Source organism: Cornus florida, unplaced genomic scaffold, assembly GCF_030987335.1.
Source record: "Cornus florida cultivar Cherokee Brave unplaced genomic scaffold, ASM3098733v1 CherokeeBrave_3.0.0_Hap2_Chr01, whole genome shotgun sequence".
Classification (NCBI taxonomy): domain Eukaryota; kingdom Viridiplantae; phylum Streptophyta; class Magnoliopsida; order Cornales; family Cornaceae; genus Cornus; species Cornus florida.
In genome coordinates, this window is record NW_026775571.1 from 120,936,036 (window position 1) to 120,953,679 (window position 17,644).

At 35.9% G+C, this 17,644-nt stretch overlaps 1 protein-coding gene across 1 annotated transcript; it reads right to left on the minus strand.

Annotated features, from left to right (window-relative positions):
* Positions 1-349: 349 nt before the first annotated feature.
* Positions 350-17,615, minus strand: LOC132268210 (vacuolar sorting protein 3). The gene is made up of 14 exons (XM_059769008.1): positions 16,325-17,615; positions 11,688-11,963; positions 9,599-9,795; positions 8,060-8,201; positions 7,014-7,286; positions 6,850-6,922; positions 5,239-5,287; positions 4,673-4,946; positions 4,423-4,478; positions 3,680-3,748; positions 3,476-3,587; positions 2,607-2,696; positions 1,623-1,793; positions 350-884 (listed from the first exon to the last, which is right to left on the minus strand). The coding sequence occupies exons 1-14, from the start codon at positions 17,474-17,476 to the stop codon at positions 795-797; spliced, it is 3,024 nt and encodes a 1,007-aa protein (XP_059624991.1). The 5' UTR covers positions 17,477-17,615; the 3' UTR covers positions 350-794.
* Positions 17,616-17,644: the final 29 nt, after the last annotated feature.

The following is a 17,644-nucleotide window of genomic DNA, read 5'->3' on the forward strand; positions in this document are numbered from 1 at the left end:
ACAAATTTTTCTCTCTTTTGAACACTTTTTTAATATATTTTTACTTATAAAATATATATATATATATATATATATATATATATATTGTGTGAAAAAAAAAAAAAAAATTAACAAAATGTTTGGCATAATGGAATTAGAATGAACTTTCTATAAACATTATAACCCTTCTAAATTGTTTATTTTTTCCATATAAACAGTTCTAAGCTTCAAGCTACATTTACAATATTAAACCATAACCCCTTAATTACAAAATAATAATAATATGTCCCATTGGATGTATAATACTTACGACCCCATGTATTTATTTTTATTTGCACTAAATACTTAACTGATGCTTGCAAATTTGCTATTGTGTTTAATTTGAATTAGAATACCGCAAACTAGTCAACAATTAAGATTATACATTTACCAAAAAAAAACCATTAAGGTTATACAACAAACTTTGCATTATCAATACAGCACTACTAATGCCTAAAAAACTAGACACCTGAACATGTTTTGAAGTGAATTGCTCGTATACAACCAGACGGACCATCCAGGACACCGCCTAGCAAAAAACCATTGAGGACACCTGGCGATCACACAGCGTAGCAGAATGTTGATCAAAACCAATTTCCTCAGATGCAACACGTCCCTCAAGATCAAATCGGAATTCTTTGTATATCTGGTTTGTCAAAAAAGTGGAGATCAAATTATTCCAGATACCAAACGGGAAGGGAGTGCTATATATATCATCAGCGTAGCCGGGAGTTGCACTTCAGAAACTCTTCTTCTTTCACAATTCATCGGTTTCATCAGCTCACCAGCCAACCTGGTTTAAACATAATGTCTCGCTTGAAGTTGCGACCTGTGACAGATGTAGACTCACCCTGACGACGAAAACACTGCAAAACAAAAGGATTTTAGCCAAATAATTTCCCAACTAAATGTTGCTGACCCCTGCGTCTTATCTAGTGAGAACCTGTCCTGGACACACAACAAACGGATATAGATTCAGGCCCTTCAGGGTATGGTATGTGTCTGACATGCCTTGTTCAATATGTACTCAGCTAACATGCCCGGTAATTCAGGTTTCCATATAATGGCTACTTGAAACTCTCATAACATATTCGTATTAGTTATATGGTTGCTTCTAAATGGGTGAAGTGTCCATGTCAAATACTCTGCAGTATATTATATAGAACAATATTTTTATCCCATGAAATAAAAGAATATCAATAATATGATTTTTTGACTGTATCCACTTGTCCTATAGTTTGGGGATTTGACAAACCAGTAGCTTAGGCACATCATACTTGAGACAGGCATATGTGAGTTGATGTAACTATGGCTAATCCTCAAAATTTCATTTCTTTCCCCCAACTTATAGCAACCACATATAGTGATGTGACATATATTAAAAACACTGTTTGTGCTATACTACTGAGATTTAAGAGGGACAAATAAAAGGAAAGAAAACGCCTTTCGAAGACGAGAGGATGATGTTCCTAAGATCTGTCAATTTATCCATACTGTCTAAATCATTTAACCTAATAAGAATCATTATTGACCCTACAAGCTATATAAAGAATATCAAATACACCAGGCCGTACAAAAATAAATGAGATGTCAATATCACCAACCTTGTAACAAACTATGGTATCGTCTGGATACATTGCAAATAGTTTGGTTCCAAGGCGGGCATGACAAGAATCACAGAGGCTCTCATCATTTATCTGCACATGTCGTGACCTCTCCTCCAATCTTGCCAGACTTGCATCAGTGTCTATTGCCTGAGATAAGTTGTGCACAATCTGAAAAAGAAATTGATATTTGGTTCTGAGTTAGAGGGTAATCCTTCAGCATAAGGCTCAAAAGAACACATGCCTAGGCTGAAACTCCAATTCCATTAAAGATCTGTCTAAATGAAGTAAAGTTTCATGTAGTCATTCAGAATACTTGGGCGCTTTTACTTGTCACAGAAAAAAAAAAAAAAAAAGAATACTTGGGTGATTTTCTTTGTGAAATGAAACTAAGAATTTGACATTCTAATTTTGCCTGAAACAATGATAGATGTACCCAGAATATATTGAACTAGTTATGCAGCAACCCCAAAATCTCAACCTTTCTTACTCATGATAATCGATTATCTCAGCCAATTACACTTTACCCAAAGGCACCAAACTCCATGCAACACTTGACCAACTAATTACTAGGGAGTCAAACAACAATCAATAAAAGCTGAAATTAAATAACAATCTAGTAAGGGAAACAATATGTAACCCTAATAGCTAAAACAAATAAGTCATATACCATAGAAATGACAGTTAGAATGAGTTATAGGCACTACAGGAGTGGAGGAAAGTTCAAAGAAGACTTTTAGTTTCACGATACAACAGACAAAAATTCCAATTTAGAGGCTGCAAATCACTGCAAGATTAAGGTTGCAGACTTCCAATGCTTATAGGAAGTCATTAGGCAGGATTTGAATCATCAGCCAATTAATGCAATTACTCGGTATAACTTAAAAGGGAAATAGAACTGATGACTCATTTGGAAAGCATGCAAAAGTAATTCTCAATAATTAACTTATGGAAAACCAAGCAGCATTTATTATGGAAACATACTTGTCCTTGACGATGATGATGAAGTCGAGCCCTTAACATTCTTAATATTGTGTCTGAAGCAAGTTGGAGGGGCATATCTGGGGACAATCTCTGCAAAAGGAAATCTCAAATTAGCAAAATTTGCACAGGGTCCAACACATTAATAAATAAAACATCACCTTTAGTATTCTAGCACCACAAGGGGGAATTTACCAATCACAAGATGGCATGTAGGAGTTCCTATTTTACTTGGCAAAGAAACACAATTTGATGATTATCTTTTTTAGAAGCACAATAGGTTGAGAACTTCCTTCCAATGCTTAATTTACATAAGAATCACCTAGAACATCCATTTAACAAAAGGAATGGAAAAACCATCTGCCAGCCTTGCCGATAGGGATACATGTGCCAAATGCTGACCATGATGAGAGAGGCATATTAAACAAATAACTTTTGGATTGACAAAGAATTTCATCGACGATTCGTTTGGTTGAGAGAATTGGGGGAAAAGAAAAGACATATATAAAGTATGCAGAATTTTTCTCAAGTTTCAGACTGAAAAACAAATTGCAAACAAACAGTTATTTGAACAGTTGATTTCTAATCATTCATGAAGAAATTTCAAGTTTTCCTTGCTGAGCTAAATGTGAAATTTGTTTTTAGGAAATTCCTTGTCAATCACATGACAAATGAATTCATTTAAAAAATAAATAAATAAATAAATCATTTTCTTTCCCTTCTTGCCACTTCTCATACCAAATAGAGTCACATATTTCCAAAATTTTAGAGGAGCCCTTTTCTAACAGAATGCTAAAAGTCAGCAGTAAGTAATGAACAAAAATTGAGCATGTGAGAGAGAGAGAGAGAGAGAGAGAGGTGAAGTCTGATACCTCTAGCACTTGCAAAGGATCAAGAGATTCTCCATGATTATGGAGAAGACGAACTGCAGCTTTAAACATGGGCTCCTTACCGTCTTTTGGATCCAAATACATTTCAAGCAATCTGAGGTTTTTATCCACAATAGGCAAAATTAGGCAAGAAAATAAAAAGAATATTATGCATTCATGAGAGAGAGAGAGAGAGCAGGGACTAACTGCATATAGGCATCTGGTCTACCAATCTCTGTACAATATTGTTCAGCAGCTTCGCTATCCTCCAACTTCCTGACAGATCATTCAAACAATATATAAATATCCCCAATAATAATTCATCATAGACAATTATCTTTAGGAAAGGTTCACATGCAACCTTATGATCCTAATATTCTACTAGATATTTTTAATTTAAGATCTTGACCCAAGATCACACCTTAAAAGATAGCTAGTATATGAAATCCTTCCAAGGTGATTGGAATCTCCAGTTTAAGCTATATATATATATATATCTTCCACAGATTCTATTACCTTTGAATGAACTCAAAGGTTGCATTAGGGTATAATATTTAAAATATAGCTAGCAGAGATTGTACTATTTCCGGTTCCCACTGGCCATAAGAATACTGTTTATTTGAACGGTTCGCATGAGCTAGCTAGGTCTGCCTTTATTTTTTAGGGCTAGAGAAACCTAACTTTAAATAAAATCCCTAGTGTTTAAGATATGCAACTCCAGGCAAAAATAATTAGAATAACAAGAAATTCAAGCCAGAATCTAATTATTCTATGCTAATGTTATTCCAAAGAAGAAATCATTTGCCACACAAACTGGAGCATGACATCTTCAGTATCCGAAATCTTAGGATTCTACACGAAAGAAAAATGGAATTACTGTTCTCATGTGTACTACTTAGTTGATGATAGACGACGAATACAATTATTCTAGAAAGTAATTGTGAACTTACAAGGCCAGGATTTGAAGCACCAATGTCTCTTGCCCTAGTTTCCTGTAAAGAATAGCCTGTCACAAAGAATAGGAAAAAACATGAGCATTTAAAACTATTCATTTTCACACTAACACGGACAAAAAGGATAGACATTAATATTAGAACTGTCTAGGGCCTCAAAGGTGAACACATGATCAGTGTATTATGCCAATTATACTCAAATAAGCAGAACCCAAGAGACAAGGTAAGATGAAGAGTTCCAAAGGACCTTTTCCAACCATAATTCTGATCCTTCAATCAGGTCAAGGACCTCTTCGGGATCATACAAGTCTGAAGACTGTAAAAAAATCTGCAACCGTTCTCTGACAGGACTTTGAAAGATAGAATCCCTTCCAGAATCAGAAATATTTGTCTCCTCTGGGATTCCAGCTTCAGTTTCTGTTATATAAGTTTCAATAGCTGATTTGGCCAGCAAAATTGCATAGGAAGTATGGAACTGAGTGTCATCGGAGTCTTGATCTTCAATCAACCATTGGAGGTATCTGAACAGATAAGAACGTGAATGTGAAAAGCAGTTCTTCTAATAACCAATACAAAGACCCAGTGACACACATGCCACCAGGTACATAGAATACCCGACTAAAACTAGCAGTAACAAATTAAGAGGTACCAGGGCACGTTCTTGAGTTTTGAATAGTAATCATTGGGAATAAAGGTCACAAGGATAGAATGATCAATGTAAATTTCATGGTCTTCATGTAGAAATGCTTCTATGGATTCTTGTGGAGATAATCTATACTCCCAAGATGCAATTAGACAATATAAGGAACACACCTTTGAAGAATTTCCACCTTTTTCGGGTCAATAGCAGCAATTACTTCATCTGCAGTTGAAGCACATCAGGAGTGAACCATCAAAAAAGAAACTAATATTTTAAGTAAATGATAATGCATGCACATTCCCACAACCACTTTTAAGCATTACTTACCATATGGTAGTGTGAAAAAAGAGGCAATTCAAGAGAACTACACCATGTCAATGCAAAATTTTGTAAACATATATACGACAGAATCAATGCTCTGTTAGAGTAGCCCTAAACTTATCATTCGAATATGTAACTGGGGAAAAACTTTAAGAACAATATTTTTCCTGCATATAATAAAACGAAGAAGATATCATTCAAATATGTAACTGGGGAAAAAACTTTAACAATCTGTTTCCCAAATTATAATAAAACAAGAAGAATAGAACCCTCTGAATGCTGGTGCAGACTTATTCTTCATAACTACATGAGTAAATTATAAATAGATCACTTTGAATCTGGTACAGCCTTATTAGTCTCAGGCACCTTAGCACCTACATAGAATTATGTGCTATTTGAAAGCAGGGAGAAGAAACTTGACCGAAGTAACCAACACTTCCGCTCCTCCACTAAGGAGCCAATCACAGCTCTTTCTATTATAATCTTATTTATCCAAAAAAAAGGAGCCATTCACGGCAACTCCAAGAAACAAGGAATAATGCAAAAGGTGAGGGGTCATAGAGTATTTAGAAACTCATGGATCTAATTGTTGACATAAGGTACCAGTTAAGAGATTAGCTTTGATGAACTGAAAAGACTGGTTGAAAGCTACAGCACTACAAGAAAATCAAAGAAATAGTAGCACAGCTTGAAAAGGGCCTAGGCTTGCCTTTTCAGTTGTTGGAATTAGCCACTAGGTGGAGTAAGACCTTCAGGCTCCCACTGCTGCCTGATTACCTTCATCTCTTGCACCACTTTCTTCAATTTCAGTTCTGCTCCATATTGTAGTAAAGCACACATGAAGTAGCCAGAAGCTATACATCTATGCCTTGAATTTTTTACTTTTGGCAATAAGTTATTGTGTTTGAGAATGAATAACGAAATAAATGTGTAACAATTTACCAACTACATATGTTCTTTACAATTTTATTCCTTTATGAAGACAGTAGATATCATATTATATTCAGATAAAAATCAATAACTTTGTAATCTTTTTTTTATTCATATATGAAGACAGTAAATATCATATTATATTCAGAAAAAAGTCAATTACTTTGTAATCCTTTTTTAGTATTGTAAGGTTACTAATTATCAAATATATTACTAAATAATTTCATAACTTCCAATAGATAATACATTGCAAAACATTTTATTTTTTTATAGGAAACATACCAGTGACCAATTAATTGAATGCAATGCATAGACTGGGATGCATTTGACCTGGGAGAATCACCAGTGAAATACCATACTATATATTTATGTATAACCTTTAGCAAGTAGGAAGTCATATATGGTACCACAAAAAATTTATAAATAAATAAAAAAAACGAAAAAAAGAAAATAAAAGCACAGAAAACAAAAGTAAAAGCAAAACAAGAATAAACTTAAAAAGTGAAAGTTTTTCAGATTATTATGAGACCTGCCTGGTGAAAGCTGAACAGTTCTTTTCTCTGATGTTAAAACTTGAACAGCGAGTACCTGGTTGATATCTGCAATCTAATATGAAAAACCAACACCCTATCAGTTATTAGATTCATATAGCACGCAGTTAACTACCAGAAGCACTTCTCCGAAAAATCTTTCATACCCATCCAAGATGTTGCAGTACCAAATCTTGATCAGATGACTCCTCAAGAATCTTTGATGCTTCAATTGCAGCAGTCTCCTTGCCAGATTTAACAGTCATGGAGGCATCCTGCAAATCAATTTCCCCTGCAGAGTCTTCCCAGTAGCCAGATGAGTAATTCCTAGCCAGAATTCGCCAAATAGCAAGAGCCTTGGAGCTCATCCCTTTACTTGCGTACAGGAAGGCAAGCGTCCGCAAATGCCCGGATTCATTCAGTAAAGTTTCTAACTCCTCCTGCACCGCCCATTGAAGTTGTACTGTCATCCTTCAAGCAGGCTTCTGACTGACCTCTCCACTTTGAAATACATTGGAATACTAAGATTCCGCTGTTTACCAACAACCGCACATGGTGCATTGTCTTGAGGACAATAAACAAATTTCATCTTGACCCTACAACTAACACATAACATAATGCTTTCAAATCCGGAACAATGAGTAGTTGTAACAGTAGGACCATCAAAATATCAAACAGTTCACATTCAAACTGTTGAAACCCTCAAGAGCTGTCTGAAGTGAACAAATCATTCTTTTTAGGGCAGTTATTCTCAATCAGCCAGCCAAATGAACTTGTCTGTTAACATTTCTGTACTTAAAAAGTGAGCTTTATAATCCGAGTGCTTGAAATACAAAATTTCTCATTGAATAGCCCTCAATAATTGGACGCGTAACAATCATATTTATTAGTTTATGTTATTTCAAAAAAAATCTATTTATTATTTCTATTATTAGTGAGGTGAACTCACGATTCAACCCAATGACAGCTAAACAGCTGCCAATGAACCAGTCCCTTTCACAGCTTCCTCAATGGTCCGGACTTGAAAACATTGCAAGAGTATGAGATCACAGTTCAACCTGCAGACCCCAATACTCGAAACTGCTGACCATGAACCATGCCCTTTCAAAGGTTCTTTATTGGTCCACACAAGGATATATTGCAATAATATGACTACCAAAGGGGGTACAAATGACTGAATATAGTATTCAAGAGAAGGAAACATGACGCATACCACTATACAACTGTTCTCAGTAGATGCAAGCTTCTCCATGTCATCAACACGATTTAGGGCTCTATAGAGGTACATTAAAAGAGTGTCAACTCCTTCCCTCACTGACGGAGTTAAATCCTTTTCACGTGAAACTTGTAAATACCTGTAGTAAATCTGTATGTGAGAGAGAGAGGAGGAGGAGGAGGAAGGGGGTGTTAACAACCCACCACTACATGAAAACAAGACAAATTACACCTGATTCTGATAACAAAGCAACCCAACACTACATGTAAATCAATTCAATGCGGATGCTGAAAACCTACGATTCTCGTACATTCATAATTCTACACATCCCACACCTGAGAAAATATTGGGTGGGGGTAGAAGAGGAAAAAACAACAGTTGAAAAAACAATAACTAAGGCTGCGTTTAGTAACGAGAAACGTTTCTTGTTTTCTGTTGTTAACCTCTAAAAAGGCAAAACGAAAACAAAAATCGCGTTCAATAAAATGTTTTTGTTTTTCTATAACAGAAAACGTTTTCAATTTTTGTGAAGAAAAGAGAAAACATCAAAATGATGTTTCTTATGTTTTTGGCACTGTAGCGTAGAAACGTTTTCAGTAATGTTACTGCACAGGCACTATTCATTTCAAATAAAATTCATATTATTTGTGTTATATACTAAGTTGCATATTAAATGTTAATAAAAATATATATTTTTAATATAGAATAAATTAAATATTGTATATTATTTTTTATTTGATAAAAATATATTTTAATATATAATATATTAAATAATAATGTAAATTATTTTTTGTGACAAAATAATTTTTGATATAGAATATAATGTCATTAAATTATTAAGCAGTGGATATTTTATATTATTATATATCATATCTATATTATATTATATGTAAATATTAAATTATAATTAATTTACAATATTATAACACAATATATATTTTATTACATATAAGATATATTATTTAATATTTTTTATTCATAATAAATTATCATATGCTAAATTATCATGTATATACATCATGCATATACATGTATTTATATACATAATTGGTGGGAATATTTTTGTCTTGGTATATCTAATTTTGTACTTATGATGTATTGGGTATTTTTAAGATTTATAATTTTAAATTAGATTTTCTAAATTTATGGCTTTTTGATATTAATGGAAGCAAGTGTTGCCCCCTGTGTCCGAGAGTTCGTGTTCAGGTCATCTACCCTTCCCCTCACCCTCCCCTCTAATCACTAACTCCTAAAATTCTTGCCATGAAAAAAATAAAATAGAAATGAAAAAAATAAAAAATAAAATAAAAAAATTAAAGAATATTATGTGTATTTTGTAACAAATATGTTGTATTACTAAACACAGTTATTGTTTTATGTTTTCAAATTTGTGACAACAAGAAGTGTTAATAAACATCATTTCTGTTTTCTATTTTCACTCAAGAAAGTAAAATCATGTTTCTGCTTTCTTAACACTGAAAAAACAGAAAACGAAAACGTTACTAAACGCACCCTAAGTTAGTTAAAAATATACACCTGGTGATGTTTTTGATTGCTGACTCTAATAAATCAGCTTTATTTGGTGGATTCAGAAGAAAATCATCATCCACTGCAGTCTCCACACCTGCTTTCTTAAGAAAAATAGACCTTTGGATTGCCAGCAACCCATCATCAACAACATTTTCAAGAGGTGAAGGGGGAGGATGCAGGCCCCAATACCGATTCCTTGGAACCTGAAAATACAAGTTTCAATTAATTCTTTCAATTTAATGAGCATCATATCACAAGACAAATTACACATTAATCAGATAAAGCAATTTAACAATGAAAACTGAACTTCAATATTACATCAAATCCCTGCAGTATCATACTTTTGTGAGCATACTGCTCCATAACTCATGTCATAAATGCCAAGTTCCAACTGAAAGAGTATTTTCCTTTGCTTTCTTGTACTCTTTCGTTGACTAGTTTGACAACGTATTAACTCCGGTAGAACTACTCACATCAAATGTGAATGAGAAAATTTTGGCCTCAGTTGAGTGCTCAGCAACATAAAAGAAGTACAGGCCCTTACATTCTCATATTGGGTGCACTATCAATGTGTAAGAACCCAATCACTCCTGGAGATTCACCCAGGATTTGTTCAACAAAATATACAGTTCAAGACAAGCCTCCTTTCCAACATTCTTATAGAAACAGCCAAAACAAAGTTTCTACTATGTAAAAGTCCATTCTTCTGCACGAAACCTATTAGATCTAACTCCTTTCCAACCATTCTTATACACACAACCAAAGCAAAGTTTCTACTATGTAAAAGTCCATTCTTCTGCAGGAAACCATGAGATCTAAGATCAAATAGATCTAGGAAAAAGCTAAAGGTCAAGTTCATAAAACATGGATCAAGACCCCTTGAGAGCAGTTGAGCAATGAAGTCATCCCATCTATTGTTAGTGAATTAGAATTTCACAATATGTGTCTTAACCCTAGTCAGAATCTATTGGGTACTACAATGGGGTTCTGATGGCAATAGGATGATTGGCACCATTGGTAAAAGGACCTGAACTTGGTATTACCCACTGGTTGTAACAAATTTTTCAACATCCTCATATCAACCCCCAGAAATTCAAAATCTTAACTTGTTCATGCTGAACTAATTAGGTTCCTCAAGTTGTAGGGATAACCTGGGAAAACTGACAGGTTAAGAAATCAAATAACAAACAGTCTTAGGGTTCATGTAACAAAGGAATTAAAAAACGGTCAGTTCAGAATCTGGTGATTAAAGGGCTATAAAAAGTTTCTGTAGAAAAATTCACAACACAAGAAAGAGAAATAAAAACAAAAGTGACACAGTGAAAAGTACCATTCTCCAAAAGGTTGTCTCAAATCCAATCTCAAGTCAATAGGATGGAACAAACTCATTTCTTGACCAGACGATTTTATATTAAACCTCAATCTCATTCTATATCAAGTGCCCTTCTTTACTAATACTAGAAATCTCTAAACGTGTTATGCTCTTCAAATTGCCCAACCTCAATGGTGCAATTAAACAAAAATACACACAATCTAGGACACCAAAGAGTCCCAATCTGTAAATCTACCATACCACTTCTATGCTAAAAATACAGTAACTCAGGGACGAAATTACTAAACTACTCCTAATACGTAGAATTACAAAAATACTCCTATAATAGAAGCTAATGATGCATATATTTGCTACAGACTCTTTCTTCCCTTCTTTTGCTCTTGCATCATTCACTTTCTACTATATAAATGAATAAAGAAAGAGAACCTCTAATTTTCTGCAAGGGAATTTTTCCAACAGTAAAAATTGAAAGAAACCAAAACCAAGAATGTAAAATAAAGCAAAATATAACCCTTCCTACTATATAACATATCCTCATTGTGGCAATAGGGAAGCAAACCTGCAATCATGACCAGAATAAGCCAGTTTAACTTGTTTAAAAAATTAAATAATGATTTTCTTGTCAAAATTGTGGCTTATAACTAGAAAAATTAGTAAATTTGTCTAGAAGTAATATGTTCAGCATGTTTTGCCTTAGAATTAGAAGGAGAAGAAGCAAGCATGTGAATATGACAATCATAGAAACAAGCATATAGGATATACCAGCAATGTCCAGCGATTTGGGTCTCGCATGATGAATGGGAATACTTCAGAAGGCTGCATAGTTTCTGAAAGCAAGAAGTGATTTACTGCTTCCTCAAAATGCAAGTCAAACAGCAAGAGGAACCCCACTTGAGCGTGGACAAAGGAGAGCATTTCCTTTGTCATTTCACCTTCACTCTGAAGTTCCTCAGCCAAGTAGGTGGCTTCCTTAAAGTTCTTCTTTCGTAACAGATCTTTAATTTGTTCTTCAGAAGGTACTTTCCGATAGCAAATAACCTGGCATCAAATGTAAAACAGGATAATTTTCCAGACATCCTACCAACATAAGCATGCATAAGAAAGTACTAATATGGGTCATAATCTAAGAAGCATGGACACTTCTATGAAGGTGTTGTGTCCATGTCTGACACCGTGTCAGACACTCCTAGACACGTCTCCAACACTTCATGTCCATGTCCATAATTTAAAAATAATTTTTATTATTTCGGACACTTCACCGACACATCTTGGACACTTGGCAAACACATCCCGTGCCCAAGGCAATCGTAGAAACAACATTATACACCTACATCAAAGTGTCCAACCTCCTTTCATTAAACAATTGAAATGAAAAAATGTCAAAATACGTAATTACAAAAATATAACTATAATCACAAAATAGGATAGTAATATTATATATAATAAACCCCAAGGGTTGGCTCAAGTGGGTACGTCGTCACTTGGCCCTGGTGCCTTGGGAAGCATTAGGTCCAAGGTTTGACTCAATAGATATATAAATGAAATTTTATATTTATATGAGCCGTGTTCACGCCGTATCCGTGTCCTACTTTTTTAGAATTTGATGTGTCGGCATATCCGTGTCGTATTGTGTCCGTGTCCCGTATCCATACTTCTGAGGTCATAATGGAATTATCAAGCAGTTAACATCCAATTTAAGGCTCTTATATACACATGGAACACCTTACATTAACTTAAGTTCGAATGGTTTACATTAGATTAGAGAATAGACATTAATTGAACTTTCAACCAATCATGAAAAGTCTATTAAACACGTGATTCTACTTCACTGAGTCAAGTTTTATCTTATGACTTCTTTAAGTAACTTGGCCGTCCGATTAATTTTATCGATACCTTTTCTAATATTTTTAAACCAAATGGTATTTTGGCAACTTCATGTGTTGGCCATGGGCTGGTAAAGGCCCATGAATTGTATTTCAGGACAAACTGTGATATTCGGTCTTTGTTTGTATATCAGTAGGTTTATATGGCTTTTACTAATTTAAGTCTCTTAAGTTTCTAAAAAAGAAATTTAAGTCCTATCAAAATTTGGATTATGGTAATCCATTCAGTCCAACAGAGAAGAAATTTTAGAAATAAAATTTCACCAATGATACTCTTCATAGATGTTGTGATGAAATTAAACTTTAGGTGCAATGACCAAAGGAATTCAAGTGTGAGGCCCTACTTCCTCTTCCCATTTTTTTTTCTTTTTTCTTTTTTGGACAAGTCTTACTTCTTCCACCTTTTCCCTCTCCTTTTTTTGGATCTAAGTCTTTCTACACTCAGTAAGCTTTTAAAACTCCATAATCAGATTGGTTTTAACCCCATTTTTTTACCCTTAAAAATCTTATTTCACAAGCCCTATTTCCTCCTTTCAACAAATTGTTTATAGCACCATAAAACAACAAAACCGGAATTATATCTTTGAGAATCTGAAACTTCTTAGCAAGCACATAACTAGTAGAGCCAGTAAACACTGCTTCCTCCCACCAGGACTGGACCTTCCCTTGGAAGTCCTCAGCTCTCAACCACATATTTTCGAAACGAAATGGAGTCCGTCTAGATCTCATACCTCCACAATCAAGAACTAAGGGCACATGATCAGACGTGACTCTAACCAAAGCTGCCTGAGTGACATCCGGGAACTTCTCCTCCAAATCTCCAGAAATCAGGAATCTGTCGAGCCTCGATAAAGTAACTGATTCTCTGCCGCTAGACCAAGTGAAAGTTGCCCCTTCCAATGGCAAATCAATAAGAAGGTGACCATCAATAAAGTCGGAGAACTGGGTCATCTCCGAAGACCACCTCCCCCCTGTGGATCTCTCAAATGGAGACCGAACAGAATTGAAATCCCCGCCTAAGCACCAAGGCAGCGACCACAATTCCTTAATGTAGCTAAGTTCCTGCCAAAAAATAGGTCTATCACAATCAATAACGGGTCCATAAACTCCAGAAAAGACCCAACTGAAATTATCATCTTCCATCTGAAACACACATGACAAAGAAAACAGCCCTTTCCAGATATTCGTTCTGGACATCCATCTACGACCCCACATAATAAAAATGCCACCTGATGTACCAGAGGCGTTCAAGGCTTCCCAATCCACGAACCTACTTCCCTAAAGGCTTCTAACCACATCATCAGAAATAGAAGCCAACTTGGTTTCTTGCAAACAAATAACATGGGCATTCCACTTCTTCAAAGCAACTTCAACCACCTTTCTTTTGTCCGGATCATTTAATCCACGGGCATTCCATGTAATAATTCGTATCTCCATTGAGAACCAATAATGATCAGTGCCCCTCCTCCCTGCTTCCCACTTCTAGTCCCTCCCCTTTCTTTATTCACCCCATCCTTCCCTTCGTAATTGACATTGGAAATAAGGTTCTTAACCTCCTGATCACCTTTCCGATGTGCATGTTTCCAATTTTAACAACTTTTGTGCTTTTAAAGATCTCTATATTATTGTTTCCTACCACAATATCATGAAGAATGGTTTGTGTTCGATCATCATCTCCTTCTGAGGAGACACCCAAAGCTTCGCTAACCTCACCAATATTATCCAACACCCAGTCCATACCCAAATCGTTAACCGTCTCTAAGCAATCAGGGTGTACAGTTGCTAAGGGTTCCATAATGTCCACATCAGATTGATCAATATCCCAGGCAAGAGGACAGATCTGTTGAGACAGATCTTCAAAGTCCTCCCCTTTGCTTTCAAAACTATTCTGATACAAGTTTAATTGCAGATTCAACTCTGTTCCAGGGTCATCCGTAAAATTTGTCATCAAATCATGGGTAGAATTCATCCCAGTCACGGAGGGTAGACCATTTAAGCCTTTTAGAGCAACACAGAGCTTAAGTTCATTAAGTAAATTCACGGCTAAATCATCTGTCAGCTTAAAATGAAGGTCTCGTCCAACACAAACTGTCACCCCGTTGGAACAATCAATACTTTCGGACTTGGTCATTGAAGACGGTGATTCTGCATCCCGTGGAACAATGGCTTCAGACAGACCTCTCTTTTGATCCAAACGATCCTCCACTCCACCTTCACCATTTCCTATCACCTCACGTGAAGAAGGAGTAGAAGATGAGCTCTTAGGATGAGAGACAGAGGTCGAACCTGGAGAAGGAGAAGGAGAACATGCTACCCATTTCTATTTTTCAGTACGAGTCCATCCGGTACCCTGTCTACTAGCTGAGGCAACCGGCCGTCTCCACTTTTCTTTCTTAGTCCGACGCTGAAATGAAGAAGAGGAGAGATTTTGATAATAGGTTTGAGTGTGAACATGGGCTTTCCTTGGATCTGATTCGTTAAGAACTCATATATATATATATATGAGTTGGAGAGAATTGGATCAATTACTTCAATTGGAACGGTAAGGACATTTCCAGGGAATGAATCAAAGTGGCTGCCAACATATTCTGGTAAGGACGTTTCAATTGGAGCATTAGGTCTTTGATTCAATTCTTCTCTCTCTAAATTGGCTGCCAAGGAATGAATCAAAGACGTAATTCGTAAGGACATTTCCAATACCGCTACTCCGGATGAAACAACTGTAGCTCTTACACATGCTATTTCTTCTACACTTGAAGACAAATATAGTATAGAATTATCTTAACCTAGTCCTTTGCTCTGGATTCCTTCCCCCTTCTTAATTTACAAGAATCATTTTAATGGAGTATAGAATTATTAAAATTTACAATAATCATTTCAATTTATCTTTTTCTTAACAATTTGTAATTAACATTCTATGATTTATATTCATTAACGAATACTGTTCTTTTTTTTTTCAACACAAGTGGCCTATTTTTTTATTTTTTTTTTATGATGAAATATGATTCTAACAACAAATTAGAGTAAATTAATCGTACTTGTAACATAATAAAGGGTCAAATGAGTAGTAAAAATAGGGATGGGTATAATGATAAAAATAATTTGAAATTATCTCCTCTTCTCTCATAACAAACAAAGTAGGTTGTCATCTTTTTCTCTTCTCTTCCATCCAACCGAAGAAAATGAGAGAAGTTCAGAATCTCTTCCCTAGGGATGTCACATCCTTCTTCTTCTCTCCCTTCCATCCAATTTTTTTCCTTCCTACCGAACAGAGCATAAGATTTTAGCTATATATACCAAGAAATGCACAAGGACCCACTAATTGAGCAGCAAGCCAACATCAAAATCACAACTTTGTAACCGCAAGCCTTTCAGAAAATAAAGAAAAATTACATTCTAAAGGATTGCAAGTTCAATGTATAATAACAAATTAACAATACTTAATATTTAAAACTCAGTCTTTGTTACACCACCAAAAGATTAAAAAGCATACAAAAATCTGTACAGTTTACATACCTTGGACAGTGTTGCTACAGCAACAAGTTTCCCTCTCCCGTCTCCCTCATCTGCCACAACACGTGGACCAACTCCTTCCCCAATGAAAGAAACCATTTGAACACAATCACCTGTTTTTTTGTGATACAACTCCATCTTTCCACTCCTTGTAACAACCACATGTGAGCCTATCTCTCCAATAGAATCTGGAGCATGACGGAATACCAAGCTTCCACCAACAGGTTGCCCCCGGGGATTAACAATAACCCCCACATTGTCAACCAACAAAAGCACATTATACTCTTTCATCAAAAGTTTCAGGCTTGGAGGACTAGATGGATCGGGAAGCGAAAAAATCAAAGCACTTTGCCCAGTAACGCAAGAATACAAGCTGTACCCATTATAAGTACCAACAATTATGGAATCATCAAGCCACACCATGGTTGTGACCCCATCAACGCATTGGATTTCTTTCAGAATTACAAAAGACCCACCAATACCATCAACATCCCCGTCACTTCGGCCAACTCTACCACCCAAAACAAGCTCTACCAAAATCAATCTTTTCCCAACCACAACCGCAAAAATGCAGCTACCGTCTCTATGCAACTGTAGTTCTTTAATCTTCATACCATTTGATCTAATCCCACCACCTAATTTCTGTAAAAACCGCTGACCTGTGCTCGAAAACTCAGGCAAACTAATACTATCATCTCCTACCAAATTGGAACTTTCGGATTCGCCACACTGTATCCTCCGAGCCACAACACTAACTCCCTTTGAAAAGCTCAACTTCTTCACATGTTGTAGTAAAAGTGAGTCAACCAAATACATAAACCCATCCGAAACCACCAGAACCTTCCCAGCATGAACAATTACATGTATCGAATCGACCGAGCAATTGCTCACCGATACATGTCGCAGAAGTGATATATTTGTCGGCTTAGAATCGTCAAAATCAGCTGAATTTCTGTGCTTTGAACTGAGAGGTGGATTAGGGTTTAGAGAGAGTAAGAAGAGGTTACCCGATTCGGTGCCGACGTAAATGAGGGTTTGAGAATCGGAAACAGTGGAGACCGCGAGAGATCGAAGGGAAGCGAATGAGGAGTTGGAGGGATTGAACTCTGCAACGAGTTCGATGACGGTTCGAGTCTTGGGTTCGATTTTGGCCATGGGATGAGGGAAACTAGGGTTGAGCTGGAGAGGCTAGAACTTCGAAGAGACCGCCATTAACATCGCCAGAGCACCGCGAATCTACCAGACCGTTCACCAACCAGTAAAAAGGGTCGAGTTCAGAGTCGGCCTTTAAACCGCCCGGGTCCGAAGACCCTGAACCATGAC